The sequence below is a fragment of the Labeo rohita genome, unplaced genomic scaffold (assembly GCF_022985175.1).
Source record: "Labeo rohita strain BAU-BD-2019 unplaced genomic scaffold, IGBB_LRoh.1.0 scaffold_143, whole genome shotgun sequence".
In the NCBI taxonomy this organism is placed as follows: domain Eukaryota; kingdom Metazoa; phylum Chordata; class Actinopteri; order Cypriniformes; family Cyprinidae; genus Labeo; species Labeo rohita.
In genome coordinates this window covers 112,212-128,259 of record NW_026127593.1, presented here as the reverse complement: position 1 = coordinate 128,259, position 16,048 = coordinate 112,212, and the positions used below count along the sequence as shown (strand labels likewise).

The 16,048-nt window shown below is 40.4% G+C and overlaps 1 protein-coding gene and 1 long non-coding RNA gene across 3 annotated transcripts; both read left to right on the top strand.

Annotated features, from left to right (window-relative positions):
* The first annotated feature begins 4,252 nt into the window (after positions 1-4,252).
* Positions 4,253-4,825, top strand: LOC127158282 (uncharacterized). The gene is made up of 3 exons (XR_007826108.1): positions 4,253-4,372; positions 4,476-4,502; positions 4,587-4,825. It is a non-coding gene; the product is annotated as an uncharacterized LOC127158282 (long non-coding RNA).
* Positions 4,826-4,890: 65 nt separating this feature from the next.
* LOC127158281 (uncharacterized) lies at positions 4,891-11,309 on the top strand. 2 transcript variants are annotated; one of them, XM_051101451.1, is made up of 22 exons: positions 4,891-5,592; positions 5,696-5,835; positions 5,949-6,150; positions 6,276-6,392; positions 6,578-6,780; positions 6,860-7,007; positions 7,137-7,822; positions 7,923-8,056; positions 8,155-8,316; positions 8,501-8,545; positions 8,662-8,754; positions 8,863-8,943; positions 9,074-9,162; positions 9,267-9,369; positions 9,512-9,628; positions 9,756-9,847; positions 9,931-10,089; positions 10,178-10,241; positions 10,453-10,581; positions 10,673-10,768; positions 10,881-10,963; positions 11,085-11,309. In XM_051101451.1, the coding sequence occupies exons 7-19, from the start codon at positions 7,669-7,671 to the stop codon at positions 10,489-10,491; spliced, it is 1,332 nt and encodes a 443-aa protein (XP_050957408.1). In that variant the 5' UTR covers positions 4,891-5,592; positions 5,696-5,835; positions 5,949-6,150; positions 6,276-6,392; positions 6,578-6,780; positions 6,860-7,007; positions 7,137-7,668; the 3' UTR covers positions 10,492-10,581; positions 10,673-10,768; positions 10,881-10,963; positions 11,085-11,309. The 2 variants fall into 2 exon arrangements, with proteins under 2 accessions (XP_050957408.1, XP_050957409.1); XM_051101452.1 differs by having other exon boundaries at positions 10,848-10,963.
* The last annotated feature ends 4,739 nt before the right edge of the window (positions 11,310-16,048 follow it).

Sequence of the window (16,048 nt, the reverse complement as noted above, 5' to 3'; positions counted from 1 at the left end):
GTTTTTTGATTATCACGGTTTGGTTTCTTGTCATAGTTTTGTCTTTGTTTTTGCCACAGTTTTGCCTCGTTCATTGCCATAGTTCTGTCTGGTTTCATTTCCTTGTTTATTTGTTACTTTTCGGACTGCTCTCTCTGGTTTTGGACTCTGCCTGTTTATTGGATTTACGCTCTCGCCTTGCCCTGGATATTACTGTTTGTTTGGTTATCGACCCTGCCTGTTTTGACTACAATCTGTTAATAAAGCTTGCAATTGGATCTTACACGCTTCCTACGAGTCCTGCTCATTACAGAATACTTCGCCTCCCCGAGATCCAGTGGCTTTTTGGAATACAGATCATCATGGACCCTGCATCACGCCTCTTCCGCCTACGACAAGGTAACCGTTGCATAGAAGATTATGTTGTGGACTTTTGCGGACTGTGTCATTTGGTTAACCCTCTGGGGTCTGAGGGTGTTTTGGGGCCCTGGAGAAGTTTTGACATGCCCTGACATTTGTGCTTTTTTCAGTATCTTAAAAACATATTAATGGCTAAAGTCTGATTACATTCTAATCAGCACAAACTGGGCTACAATAATATGCAAGCAACATTAAAATACATGTTTGTGTTTTTGAGAAAACAACGTTTATGCGTGGTTAGTGAAAAACTAAAATCTTTAAGTCACTGAAATAAGACCATGAAACAAATACAGAACATTAGTCCACAAGACTTTTGAGAACTGGATGTGGTAGTCTAGAGTTTTTTCTACAAAATTATGTGAAAATCATCTCATTCACGCGTTTACAGAAAACAATATATTAATTTAAATTTTCTAAGACATGTTTTGTGACTGAAAGGGAATATGCGAGGGAGTGACAACGACCATGAATATTGAGTGATCTACACCTGAGAGACAAAAGGCCCTCCTCTAATGGCCCATCAATGAGACTGTGACTGTCAGGTAGAAACAATGAGAGATTCAGAGAATGGAGTTTTAGACTATTTGTATTTTATTTACAACACAGTATCATCAAAACATACATAATGAAGGTCAAAAGCACATTATTGACTACACTGATCTAACCATAGAGACGTGAACAGACTTTGTGTCATTCCTGAAAACTGTTTTCTGAATTCTTTTCAACAAGTGAAACAAGTAAATTATACCTGATATTTAAAGGATTGCTGCTTCTTTCCATGGATTTAAGAAACAAAACTCATCAGTAGTCCAGGAAATTGTTTTACAATAAAAAAAACAGTGTAGTTGAACATTTGATGTTGGTATAGCACTCTTCATGTAGCCTTCATCTGTGGTGCAGGAATCCGATCACTAGACAAAAAAACCAAACAAAAAAACAACTGTGAGCATGTTAATATCAGGAGCATCTGTAATATATACATATAGTATGATTTTGTAGTCATAGACTCACACATGCTTTATAATATCTTTAAAAAATGGCATTTTATATCTGAGAAACTAATCATTATTGTTTAGCACGTTAAACACCTATTCATAAACAAAGTATTAATAATAAACTAATATTATCCTATTGTTATACGATAGATAAATAAATAAATAAATAAATAAATAAATAAATATGAATTTATAATCATAAACACAAGCATGCTTTGTATGTAGTATACAATACAAAACCATTTCATGTCTGGGAAACTAATGTACTATTGTTAAGCACGTCATAAACATCTATTCGTGAACAGAGTATATGACAGTAGCTTGGTCTAAACAATCTTAGACTCTATAATTCAGTGTTACAGTGTAAACACTATTACTTTTATATCGCGTCATTTTTATTTTATACAACATTAAAAACATCCTGGCGTCGTCAAACATTTCGATGCAATGAAATGAAACATACTTCATAAGGTTTCACTTTAACGTAAGCAGGCTAATAAAAGAAAGACTTACTCTTTTGGTGGATCTCGCCGTGTGGCGCATCGCGCTCTTCCTCTGAGGGAAATACTGTATAAATCTTTCTCCTCACAGCGCGTCTTCTTCCAGTAACAAGATGCCAGTAGCCGACATGAACAATGAAGTGAAGTCTCCCGCTTTGTTTACGCTGATGTGGGCGGTTCGCCGCTTGCGCCTCCACGTGGCTGATTATAATAACAAACCGAAAGCAGCTCGTGGGCGTGATCAAATTAAAAATAATTAGGTCGGACGAGAAAGACTGGACATGGGGTTGGTTTCATACAGATTACTTTAACACATGATATTTGTTTTCGATAAGACTTACTTCATTTAACAGTAGACATATCAGGCTTTCTATAGATATCTCTTTCATGTCTCAGTGTGGAGTATTCGCTGAGTTTTAGTTCATTTTAGTGACGCATTTCTTAATGACGATCACAGATAACAACGCAGCAGACTGCATACCCTGTTTGTTTGCTTTATTTCACAAAACCACAGAGTGTTGTTGTTATTATGAGTGTACACAAATAAAAGTGAATTCCTTACAGATTCCATTGATGTATTGCTCTTATCTGTACAATCAAAAATGACGGAGTAATTGAAGTTCTTTTTGGCGTTATCAGAAAAACGGCCACAAACCGCGCCGGCGCGATTTTCGACCCCAGAGGGTTAACTTCAATGATGTGGCGCTTAAGGACATTTTTTGTCATGGGTTAAATGAGCCCATTCATTCCTGCTTACCTGAAGGTAAAATTCACTGGACACTGGAACAGTACATAGACTATGCACTCTGCTTAAGTGGCTCACCGTTTACTGTTGGGATTGCGGATGAGGGACCCCGCAATCCTGCAGTGACCCCCACACCACAACCAGCTAACGTCACATCTACCAAGCCAAAGCCTGTTCAAGCCACATCCACCAAGCCACAGCCTTCTCATGTCATGTCTGTCAAGCCACAGCCTCCTGTCTGCTCTGCCTGCCCTGCCTGCCCTGCAACGGCTCCCTGTTCTGCCTGCTCTGCCTACCTTGCCATGGCTTCCTGTTCTGCCTGCTCTGCCTACCTCGCCATGGCTTCCTGTTCTGCCTGCTCTGCCTGCCTCACCATGGCTCCCTGCTCTACCTGCTCTGCCTACGCCACCATGGCTTCCTACTCTGCCATTGCTCCACGGCCCAGGCTCTCCAGTGTTCCACGGTCTGCTACTGCTCCACGGCCCAGGTCCTCCAAGGTTCCACTGTCTGCCATTGCTCCATGCCCCAGGCTCCTCCGAATCAAGCATGGTGGACTTCTGATCCAAGGTTCCACTGTGTGCTACTGCTCCACGGCCCAGGCCCTCCAGTGTTCCACTGTCTGCCACAGCTCCACGGCCCAGGTCCTCCAAATTTCCACTGTCTGCCACGGCTCCAAGGCCCAGGTCCTCCGAGGTTCCACTGTCTGCCACAGCTCCATGGTCCAGGTCCTCCAGTGCTTCACTGTCTGCCACTGCTCCATGGCCCAGGTCCTCCAGTGCTTCACTGTCTGCCACTGCTCCATGGTCCAGGTCCTCCAGTGCTTCACTGTCTGTCCCTGCTCAACGATCCAGGCCCACCTCCTCTACATGGACCTGGCCCTCTGTCCCACCCCCTGTTTTGCCTCTGTTCCCCCACCCTCCTGGACTGTTGTTGTTGTTGTTGTTGTTGTTGTTGTTGTTTGAGCGCCAGGAGTCGCTCCTGGGGGGGGGGGGGGATTCTGTAACGCCACGCCAGCAGAGGGAGCCCTCACCCACTGACTGACTGTTCCTGCTCCCTCTGCTGCTTCGTTGGTAACTTCCTGTTTGGTGGCCTTAAAAGGAGGCCATTTACAAACAGGCCCTCGCGAAGTATTGTTTTGCTCATGCGGACTCTACCAAGCGTTTTCCTGTTTTCATTGCCCTGTTTTTTGCGGTTTGGTTTCTTGTCATAGTTTTGTCTTTGTTTTTGCCACAGTTTTGCCTCGTTCATTGCCATAGTTCTGTCTGGTTTCATTTCCTTGTTTATTTGTTACTTTTCGGACTGCTCTCTCTGGTTTTGGACTCTGCCTGTTTATTGGATTTACGCTCTCGCCTTGCCCTGGATATTACTGTTTGTTTGGTTATCGACCCTGCCTGTTTTGACTACGATCTGTTAATAAAGCTCGCAATTGGATCTTACACGCTTCCTACGAGTCCTGCTCATTACATGACACAAGTAATTGTTAAAGTGAATTTTTTGTTAATAAGCAGCAGCATAATTTGTAAAATCACTATAATATATATTTTGTAATATCTAGAATATCCAAGATCCATTAATTGTCATGTTAATTGCATAATCTCTCTTTGTAGGCAAGTTCTCAATACCATGTTACTGTCCTGACCGACAAAGTGGTAGTAGGAGCCACTGGCATTGTTCCAAGTGCAAGAAAGTAATTCAAAGGTCTTTTGATTTCAAATGCCACTTAAAAAAACATGGTAAGTGTATTGTCAGTTTTGAAATTTGTACTCTTGTTTTTTAAATATTTGTATATGTAACAATACATTTTGTTTGTTTGTCTTTGTGGTGTGCCAACAACAGGTCTGATGTTCCCAGAAAAAGCCTCAGGTCAGCATATAATACATAACCATCTTACACAGTAAATAAAATAAGGTGCAAAATGTCAATGTGATGTTTCATAATATTTCATAGATGACAGAAAACCCTGCCAGGAAACCATCCATGTTGACCCAGTTCAGAAAGAGAACCTGTTCTGCAGGAAATGTGGGATTCACTTCACCAGCACATCCAACTACCAATAACATGAAAGACAGCAGCATGGCAGACAGGAACCAATGATATGCATTGATCCTGTAAATGGAAATATATGTGACAACAAAAGAATCTCACGGAATGAGACTACCAATACATGTGCAAAAGTCTTCTGTTTTAAAATAAGTGCAGGTATGCACAGACTTCATGAGCATTGCTGCAAACAGTGGAAACCCTGGGAAAGAATGTTTTCACTTAGAAAGGACCAGGACAGCAACATTATACAGTCCTCCACCAGCACTACGTAATGAGTCTCTGCAGGAGATGCAAGAAAAAGGACTTTGTTCAAAATCAAGACATGAAGAGTGCACTGCAGTAAACAAGAAGGCTTGCTCTGAGGATATAGACTGTGTCTATCCTATTTTTTGGGGTGAGCACAGCCTTTCTGAGCGATATATATACTTTTCTGTGTATACAGGCCAAAAGGACAATTGGTACAAGTTTGGAAGAACAATCTGCACATTTGATAGTAAGACTGGTAAATGGCACTGCCAGTGCAGAAGTTCAAAAATTCGGATCAGTTGTGTCCATAGATACATATCCATGTGGTGGCTTTTTCAAGAGCATCCCCAGCTGTTACAAAATGCAATGGACACTTCAAATGAGGATATTGAAGATGTTGAGGAGATGATCAGTGCTGCTGATGACATCCACCAACATTCACGTAGTAGTATCATCATGGAAACCAACTATTTCTGGAGTTTAAAAAGAATACCAGAGGACCTTCCAGTGGATTTAACCACAGTAGAGAAGCCCATTCCTGAAAACTTTGAACCACTAGAAGTACAGTGCCCATACTGTCCTGGCCCATCTCCTCCAGATCTTGGAAACAATATACTCATCACCCAACAAGCAACTGTTTATGGAATATTTAAACAGTTTAAAGGTAAATGACTTCTGTAATGGTTAGTGAGCAACTTTCTTTTCTTACTTAAATAATATTCATAAACAAAAGGCGTCACCTTGAATTGGTTTATTTTTTTATCTAGGTGTTTCTGTCTATGCCAAGGAGTGTCCTGTCTGCAGAAACATGGTCCGGTTTCAGCAATATGAGAGTGGGTTTCACAACTACAATAACAGAATTTTTCTGTCAATCCCTTTATGCTCTCTTCTGGCGGCTGGTGTTTCAGTAAGTATACACAAAATTGAAATGTTTAAAGAGGCATGTTTCAAGATATCTCAGTAGTCATGTAAAACTGCTGATCAGCTGAGTAAAACCTTTATTATATTTACTTTCCACAGAATCATATTGCTGTGGGTCGGCTGTTTAGAACAATCGAATCCCATTCAAGAACTGCTTTGCCAATCAACATGCTAAGAAAGGCATTCTACCATATCAGTGCTTTAAGGCAGTACTCGTACAATTTTTCTTGTTACCGCTGTGGTCATCATCCATCCATTATCATAGCAGACACCAACTGGAAAGTTGCATTTGATATACCAGGTAAGTGTAAAATCTGAATAAAAACCCTCTGATCTGTAAATGCTCTTAACACATAATTTAAGCATTCAGCATAATGCACATTTACATACATCTTGTCACAACCCCTTTTACCCTATAATTTCCAGTTAGTCTTATGAGACGCCCAGACATTCAGAACATTAACCCCCAGGACACCCTCGTTAATGTGGCAGCAAGATGGGAAAACCTGGAAAAGGAGATCATTGCCACTGGATTTTGTGATGGTATCAATGAAAATCTCGGTTTCAGTTCTTTAATAGTAACATTAATAACACTATTGACATTAATGTTAATAATGTGTCTTAATAATATATTACATTTTAACATTAAGGGTAAAACCTTGGGTCTTGTAGCAGTAAAGCAAAAAATTAACTGATATTAATCTATTCTAATCTATTCTATTCCTCAGACTCATCTAACAATCCTTTCTCAAGTCCACTGACATATTCTGCATTTGCTCCTTGGATTGGACGACACACAAGACTAAATGACAAGCTTCCGAAAACTGAAGTTTTCAAAGGTCTCTCTCAGAGTGAAAGGGTGAGCTCTGTATCCCGTGAAAGCCAGCAAGTTGATGAAGACCAGATTTTACAAATACTGGACTCCAAATCAGTAAATATTTATACTTATATTCTCATATAATTTGCGTAAGCACTCAATGTAACAATAATACATAGTAATTTCTTCACAGCACAAAAGAGAAGACCTAGTGAAGGCATGCAACTCTCTTGGAGTGTCAGTGGCTGGCTCACAAACAGACCTTATAAACAGGCTGGAGGAGCTTCTACTTTATAAGGAGGTTTACCCCAAAATGTTTGTGAAGCTGAAAAAAGCTGGTGGTAAGATATTGTTTTTTAAATTTTTTAAATTATTTTGTGTAGGGTAATTTTGTTACTTTTCTTGTTTAAGTACCATCATCTATGCAGAAAACATGAATGTAATTTGTCATTCTTGTCACTTTAACACAGGTGGAGTATTACACATGGGCTGCACTCATGGTGCTGTGTATTATGCATCACCATTATGGTGGCAGGAATCTGCACGGGACCACGGGGATGCTCTGCTAAGTTTTAAATATCCCCCACTGTGTACATCTCTGACATCGCTGGACGTGTTGCGAGGCATGTTAATAATCGCACTCAACAGAGATTTTTTCAGCCCAATGATGGAAGGGTATGTGTACCAACGGACACAAAATATCACTGGCAGCTGCAGGACAGTCAACAGTCAACCTTGCATGGATGGAAAAAATCAGGAGGAAAGCAAGACATGCAGAAGAGCCCAAAGAAATGGACCGATTCTCATGTCCACACCCTGAGACTGGGACATCAGACCGGTACTCTCTGTATGACAGATTTCACCAAAAAAAAAACCAAAAGCGTCCTGAAGAGAGACTGCGTAGCCTGAAACTAATACCAGATCTGGCTTGTCTGATTGATTCTTCAGCAGCAGAACAAGTTAAACAGAGAGCTTTCCTCAAGTCGATATTCACTGTGCCAGATGAAGGACATACACTATATGTTCTCACTACGTTTGTTTTTTCACCTGCACAATGAAAGACTTAATAGCTTGTTCATGAAGGAAATGGAAAAACAGAGCACAGTGGAGGCCATACGAATTGGATTAGATGGCAAACTGATATGTGGCCAAACAGGTAAGAATATGAAGATTACAAATTACACTATGACATGAAATTTATTGAAAACTTTGCCACTTTATTAATAGTTATGTTCCTATTTCCTAATCAATTACAGAAACACACACAAGAAAAACAGACAACATTGAACAACAGTCCAGAAGTCCTCAGGCTCCAGAAAAGGAGGACAGTCCTACTGTGGATGGCTACCATTTTTCAGTGGCAATGTTTCCAATTAATGAGAAAAATAAGGTAAGAATTGTGCTGGTTAGCACCACTGACACATGTCAGCAGTAATAATATTTACTGTTAATAGAAATATAAATCATCACCATCTTCTGCATCATTAGGACAAAATCAGACAGCTGTATGCTGTTGAGAGGAGAGAGCACGATGTCATAGCTAGAATCTCTCGTTACGCCTCGTTGGAACTGCGTGATCTGAAATGTCTGTGCCCAACTGATCTCTTGAAAGACACCAGTAGCCAACTGATGCCATGGCTATATGATAATGTAAGTACCAATTATGGTTACCTTTATGATTTTAATATTTAATTATGATTACATTTACTTGATTACTCAGCTGTCACATTTAGATAACTGTCACTTTATATAAGATAGAAAAGATGATGTTAAAATACACAACATATATTTTAATACACTTTCTTACTATGCATCTTCATATTTTGCTTCAAAGACAGTAAACTGTCGGATTGCACAAATTGCCTCAGAAACCCAGAATGTAAGTAAATGCTTCACAATCTATAGTTTTCACCAGTTTTAATCATTTTCATAAACATGTAAACAAGCATTATGAGCATTAAGTGCAGTTTACATGTAATTTTGTTCTATCCTCAGGTTGTAGCCTTGACAACTGACACATTCATTTTGTGGTACAGGGACTGGCTGGCTTCAAGAAAAATTTCAGATTCACATCTGAAAATTCTTGAGGTACTATACAGTTTCTAAAACAAAATACATTAAAGCAATCCTGTCTTTCCATCCTATGAATGTCACGAATGCCTCTTGAACATGTGTTTCCTATTTCTTTCATCTCAGAATGATGCACAGAAAATACTTCTACCAAGAATTGTTGGCACGGATAGGACACAAGAGACAGGATGCCACTTCATTCTTTGGGTTAGTACAACTCTAGCAATGTTGAATATGTTGAACAAAATTAGATTACTACAATGTTACAAGCCAAAAAGTTTAAACAAATCCATTTGTGACTGCTTTAAAATGGCTCTTTATTGAATTTCTTCAACAGGTTCTTGACAAGACTGAACAACAAATAAGGATTTATGACAACACAGGACATCACATTAACATTTCACCCTCTGATATGGAAATTCTGAAGTAATACATTTTATTATTTATATAATGTTTTTAAACGGTTATTTTAAAAACACTTGATGACTTGACTTGGGTACAGTCTGATTTAAGTCCATTTCTTTTTCCAGAGATGCATTTAGAAATGTAGATTCCCTGGATGTGTGGACAGTGTGCAATCCACAGCAATGGCGGAGAAATGATGGAAATAACTGTGGTGTTTTTGTTTGCACAGTGAGTTGATAGAGTTTTATGACTTTATGTTTGCTACTTGTACATACATTAATATTTATGTAATGCATGCTATGGGAAAGTAAACAAATACTGTTTAAAAATGATTGCAGTAAATTCTTCAAAGCGATTTACATTTTCGTAGATGGCCGAGATGGAAGCAAAAGGTCTCAAAATGTCTTCTGAGTTGCTTCACACTGACCAGCTGATTCATCTTCGGGTTTACCATGCCTCCTGTTTGGTTGAAAATCTACAAACAGAGGTAAAGCAGACAGTTAAGCTTTAATGGTGGCTTTCTCTCTAACACAGATGTATGTAATATATAATAAATATGATAATTAATATATTTGTTAAGATTACACACTGCTTTGCTCATCTTCTGTTCTTAGGACTTCCCACCTAAGATTACAACGTGTAAAGCTAAAAACAGATGTATGGCCCAAGACCTTGGTGTTTGCATATTTCAAGAAATGCGGACAAAGTAAGTGACCATACTGCATTTTAACATGTTATACTGTATTTTTTTGAGCAGTTATGTAAAATTGTATTTTATTTCTTCTGCAGAACCATGCATCCAGATGTCAAAACACTGGAATGGATTCAGTGTGACCGTTGTAACAAATGGTTGCACAGTGACTGTGCTGGCATTGATGCAGAAATGGTCACAGAGGACATGCCATTCAATTGTGGATGTGACATTGATCAATCATATTCTTATAATAAGTATGTACTTTACATTTGCAAACAAACTTCAAGTACTACATTACAAATACATTCAGTGTTTGTATAACTCTCCAATTTCTTTTTACAGAACACTATCAATGTTGAAGCAGGGATTGGTGGTGGACACTGTAATGACAGACCAGGACATTATGGTAAACAAGACAAATATGTAATCTCACCAATTAATGAATAAATGTGGCTTTCCTTTTGTAAAGTGCTAATTTGCATATGCAGTGTCTCATTGACATTTACAAGCATATCTGTCTGAACTTTCTAGAAGTTTACAATTTCAAAAATATCCATATTTTACACCTGTTTTGAACAAATACTTTTGTTTAAAATAACCATTTTTGCACATTGTAGGAACTACACAATGGCTTGACAAGTGGCACAATGAGATAAAACAGGATGTTTTTGCATAACCATCCAACATTTTGTCCTAAGCTGAAGATGAGACTTAATGAAAGGATTTCTATTTTTGATGAACAACAGGTAAAAAAGGTTACGTTATATCAAATAATTTGGAAATAAGTTTAGATATAACTAATATAAGAAAGCTGAATGTAATGTCTTTTGCCAACAGACAGAGGGGATAATTGAGAGAATTAAAAGAGTCACACAGATGGACATGAAAGAATTAAGTAATGCATCCTACATTCTGGAAGTTCTAACTCCTGAGGTAATTATTATTAATTTAAAATGTTTTTAATGCATTACAAATTCATATAGGGCAATTTAATTAAATGCATTTTAAACAGTTCTCTTCTCTTTCTGCTCTTTGTCAATTAAAGGTAACCCTCTTAATCCTAAAAAAGACAGAGGGCTTCCACAGGTTCCAGGCAGAAATGGCTTTGCAAACAAAGGGACATTTAGAGTAAATGTGTTAAAGTAGTCTTTTCAAATGACATTTTTCTTGATTTTAATGTTCCCTTTAGTCTTGTTAATTCTATGTATTTTAAAAACCTTAAAATAATTCCAAATTTTTTCTTTCACAGATTATCCTCAGATTCTGATCCAAAGTGGTTTTGATGGCAATGGGATGCCTCCATTATGTTACATAATATTACTGACTTCTCTGTGTGCCCTTCCCTGTTATGTTTATCATGTTTGTTGTATGGTTAAGTCTAAAAAATAAACAAATAAAAAGGTACTTTATATAATATATGGTGCCTTTTTGAGTTTGCTTCAAAGTCAAAATGTGTACCATGTTTTTAAAACTCCTTACCTACCTTCCAATCATATTTTTGCCAGAGTTGTTGTCGAATGGCATCTGAACCCTGCATACATACATGCGTACAAATAAATAAACATAAACAAATATACAAAGTTGTTGTTTCAATGTTGCTGAATGGCACAAACATTTTAAACAAAATGTTTTTATATAAATACTGTATAAAACACTGTATAATCATATTATTATAATCTAATAAACTCACCAGAGTACAATTACAAATGTCCTTGAACAATATTTAACGAAAAAAGGTTTTAAATATTAAGTGAACTCACCTTGGCTGTAGCATGTTCTCTGACGGCTGAGACTAGACTGGTGAAGTGTCATCTTTGGTAGACTTGTGGTTGCATTCCAGTTTCTCACGCGCATCGATCGGAGTTGTTGCAGGCGGGACGCGCGCAATATAAGGTACAGTGACAAAAAGCTAAATATATGTACAATTGCACTGTCCGTTTGCTCATGTGCGCCCATCGGAGTGTAAATAGTCGAAAAGGTGCCTGCCTCAACATCTCTCACTGTTTACACTCCGATTGATGTATATAAACCAACAGAAATTGCAATTCTACATTTATTTACATATTTATTACCTTACTTTTTTATTCTTTTTTATTTTTCTCTATTCTTCTGTTGATATCCATGCACGTACGCAGCACCATACACTGTTCACACTCCGGTTGATGCACGGAAGCAAACAGACCTTGCAATTCTACACTTATCTGCCACATTATCTCATGTTTAATCCTTTCTTTCATCCATAATAGAACGCACAGCACCTACACGTCGAGCCACCCGTTTGCTATAGCGGTGACGGGTCGCGAGGCAAGCGCATTCAGTGGTGCCAGGTGGAGTGGCAGGCGCACATAGCGCTGACGGGTCCAGTGGCAGGCGCACAAAGCGGCGGCAGGTGGAGTGGCAGGCGCACATAGTGGTGGCAGGTGGAGTGGCAGGCGCACATAGCGCTGACGGGTCCAGTGGCAGGCGCACAAAGCGGTGGCAGGTAAAGTGGCGGGCGCACATAGCGGTGGCAGGTGGAGTGGCAGGCGCACAAAGCGGTGGCAGGTGGAGTGGCAGGCGCACATAGCGGTGGCAGGTGGAGTGGCAGGCGCACATAGCGGTGGCAGGTCTTTGTGGCAGCTGCCCCTGCCACGCAAAGATTTTACTCTCTCTCCAATTTCCTCAATGTCTGTCTGATTTTTTCTTCTGAATAAATTAAGTTTCCTACATAACCGCTGCAGTGTCTTTTTACTAATTATAAGTCCGTGCTGATGCGCCAAAAGACAAAGAATTTCTTTATTGCTAAATCCTAACCTAAAGTAGGACTTAACCAGATCCTCCACATCCATAGTTTCTCGCAGTTCTGTGACTTTTTTCTCCTAACATTTCGACTTTATTCTCGAAATATTCCGACTTTATTCTCGAAATATTTCGACTTTTTTCCTCGAAATATTTCGACTTTTTTCCTCGAAATATTTCGACTTTATTCTCCTAACATTTCGACTTTATTCTCGTAGTTTCGAGTTTATTCTCGAAATATTACGAGTTTAATCTCGTAATCTTAGATTTTTTTTTTTTTTTAAGGTGGCACTAAAACGCCGTCGTAAAATACAATACAATACAAACGTGCAAAAAAGTGAATGGAAGCAGCCACATACATGAAAACAAAGTTATAGAAGTTCAGGTTTACTGCGCAGAAACCATAGTGATTCAACTTTAATAATTGAGTCATGAGTGACACCTGCAGGGCCGTTTCTAGCCAATTTGACGCACTAGGCAAAATTCCTAAAAAACTCCCCTGACAGTACTCTAGCCCAGTGATATTGGGGTATCCAGTGGGGGCGGCAGTCATATTTCATGGTGACTGTGCCACTCTTTATCGCAACCAGCCAGTATGTGCACTCATTGGCGCCCCCTCCAGCTGGTGCCGCCCTAGTCGACCCCCTAGCTCGCCTATGCCTAGAAATGGTACTGAGTGACACTGACATTCACAACTACAACTATACAATGCATTGATGTTTCTTTGCTATCTGGAAGCTGCCAACCAAGCAGGTTTTGTTACCTTAAGGCAGCGGTGCACAACCGGAAGATTGTGGTATATTGGTTGATGACATAATACGAATAACATGCATATAGATGTTTTACTTGTAAAACATGAATAAAATAAACAGTTACTGCAACAATATATGGCTTTCTGTGTTCTTCAAGCCATCTCAGGTATTTTTATAAGAATAAAGTAAATTTAAAATGCAATGCTAACTGACATAGCCTTTATCACTGTTTAGAATAATATAAAGTGGCATGATTTCTGCCTCATTCTGTTTAATAAAACCATGTCAGATCACAAAAATAAGTTATTTCAAAGACTCGACTGATGTTGTGACATGTATTTGGGCTAAACATATCATTATACTTTTGTTGGACAACATGTTTATAATTGTCAGACATTCACCACAGTCACCTCCACCTGCCACGTCACCTCAAGCACCGCCCACCAGATCCTCATCACCGGAGTTCTAACCACTTGCACCTGATTTCAATCAGCCACACCCTATATAAAGGACTTTCAGCCATTCAATGCTTGTTGGGTCTACCGTTTGCGCTCCTGACCTAATGCTATTTCTTCCCTTTGAACTCTCCTGTGCTCCTGGACTCTCACCCGCTCATTATCACAAGGACTGTCAGCTAAGCCATCTTATATACCATTTGTCTACAACTCTGTGTACTCCTCTATCTGTCCACTAAACGCTGGTTTGGTTTATCACTCACCTCTCATCTCCTCCGTGTGTGTGTGTGACAGTAATCTTTCCTTGTGTTTTCATGATAAACAATTAGCAAGGTAAGCTAACATAAAAAGCAAGTTAGCCCTACTTAGCAATCAAATTAATTCAGCATATTAATGTATTGTATTACCATGTGGACGATGGAGAGGTACTCATGTTTATGTAATGATCTTTTTTAAAAGAAGATTTCTCCAAATACATTATTACTAGTACTTAATGAGGTTAAAGATATCTACAAATGAACAGGAAAGGGTAGTTATTCTGTTTTTGATATCATCTTTTTATTTCTGACTAGTAATTATTGCAATAGTCAAATCAAATCAAATCATCTTTATTTATATACCGCCTTTAACAATACAGAACTGTGAAAAGGCGGCTGTACAGTATTAAATAGGAAATAGTACATCAACAATGCAAAAGGCAACAGTAAACACTCAATTTTCAGGTAAGGGTAGTTAATCAAATACAACAAAATAAAATACAATATTGTGTGAAGATAAAGTGAAGATAAAGTGTCCCAAACTAAGCAAGCCAGAGGCGACAGCGGCAAGGAACCAAAACTCCATCGGTGACAAATGGAGAAAAAAACCTTGGGAGAAACCAGGCTCAGTCGGGGGCCAGACACAGAGGACTCGCCAGGTCCCGTGGTCCTGTGCCGATAGCCGTCTAGGTGACGAGGTCTTCACTGGGGATCCGTCTCTGGGGCTCATCTAGTCGATGTGGTCTCCGCTGACATTCAGGGCTGTAGAGGTCGTCTCTAGGTGCTTATCCACTGTCTGGACTGGGTACGGACTGGATCCAGAGGACTGCAATGACCATCTGATCTGGATACGGACTGGATCTGGTGGTTAATGTGACCTCGGAATAAGAAAGAAACAGACTAATATTAGCGTAGATGCCATTCTTCTGACAATGCACTGAGTACATCGGGTGTTATGGGAAGTGTTCCCGGTTCCGGTTGACCTAATTAGTGCAGCCTAACAATCCTTTAACGGATTTGAATAATAGAAATGTGTTAATGTGTTACGTGTAAGCCAGGTTAAAGAGATGGGTCTTGCTCACCTCCATTCTCCATAGTTCCTCCCTCATCCTCAGGCCAGCTCTCGGACGCCGCCACCCGCGGCCAGCTCTCGGACGCGGCTGCCCGTGGTTAGGATGGCCCACGTGCTGGACCCACCAGTGATGTCTGCACGGGCAGCTAATATCCGAGTGGCAGCTCCTGCGTGCACACCAGCGCCCGCGGCCAGCACTCGGACTCCGCCCACAGCTCACAATACGGCGGTTACTCGCAAGAAGCGCCGTAAAGCTGCATCTCCCGTGTCAAGTCAAGTTACAGCTGCATTTCCTGAGTCAAGTCAAGTTGCAGCTGCATTTCCTGCGTCAAGTCAAGTTTCAGAGTCCAGTCAAGTAGCAGCTACGTCTTCAAATTCAAGTCAAGTGACAGCTGTGTCTCCGGAGTCAAGTCAAGTTGCGGCTGCATTGCTGGAGTCAAGTCACGTTGCAGCTGCGTTCACAGAGCCCAAGCTGCCTCCAGCGTGCACACCAGAGCCCGAGCTGCCTCCGGCGTGTACACCAGAGCCCGAGCTGCCCCCTCAATCAGCCATGGCCCCAAGGACTGTTTACTCGACCATGGCTCCCGAAACTTCCTGACCCACCATGGCCACAAGGACTGTGTAATCGGCCATGGCTTCCTGAACTCCCCGACCCGCCATGGGCACAAGGACTGTGTAATCGGCCATGGCTTCCTGAACTCCCAGACCCGCCATGGCCTAATGAACTCTGTGGTCCGCTATGGCTCCCTGATCCGCCCTGGAGGTACGCCCCTATGTACCCTGTGTCTGCCCGGCACGGATCTCCAGGGCACCCACCCTCCCACCCCAGTGTATGTGTTATGGCGCGAGTCGTGCCTTATAAGAGGGAGGGTAATGTCAGACCGTTGTGTGCCATTTGG

Coding starts and splice junctions, on each gene's coding strand:
- LOC127158281 (XM_051101451.1), top strand. CDS start 7,669: ATGAAGGACATACACTATATGTTCTCACTACGTTTGTTTTTTCACCTG. Junction 8,317..8,500: donor TGCCATGGCTATATGATAAT/GTAAGTACCAAT, acceptor TTTGCTTCAAAG/ACAGTAAACTGTCGGATTGC. Junction 9,848..9,930: donor TTTCAAGAAATGCGGACAAA/GTAAGTGACCAT, acceptor TTTCTTCTGCAG/AACCATGCATCCAGATGTCA.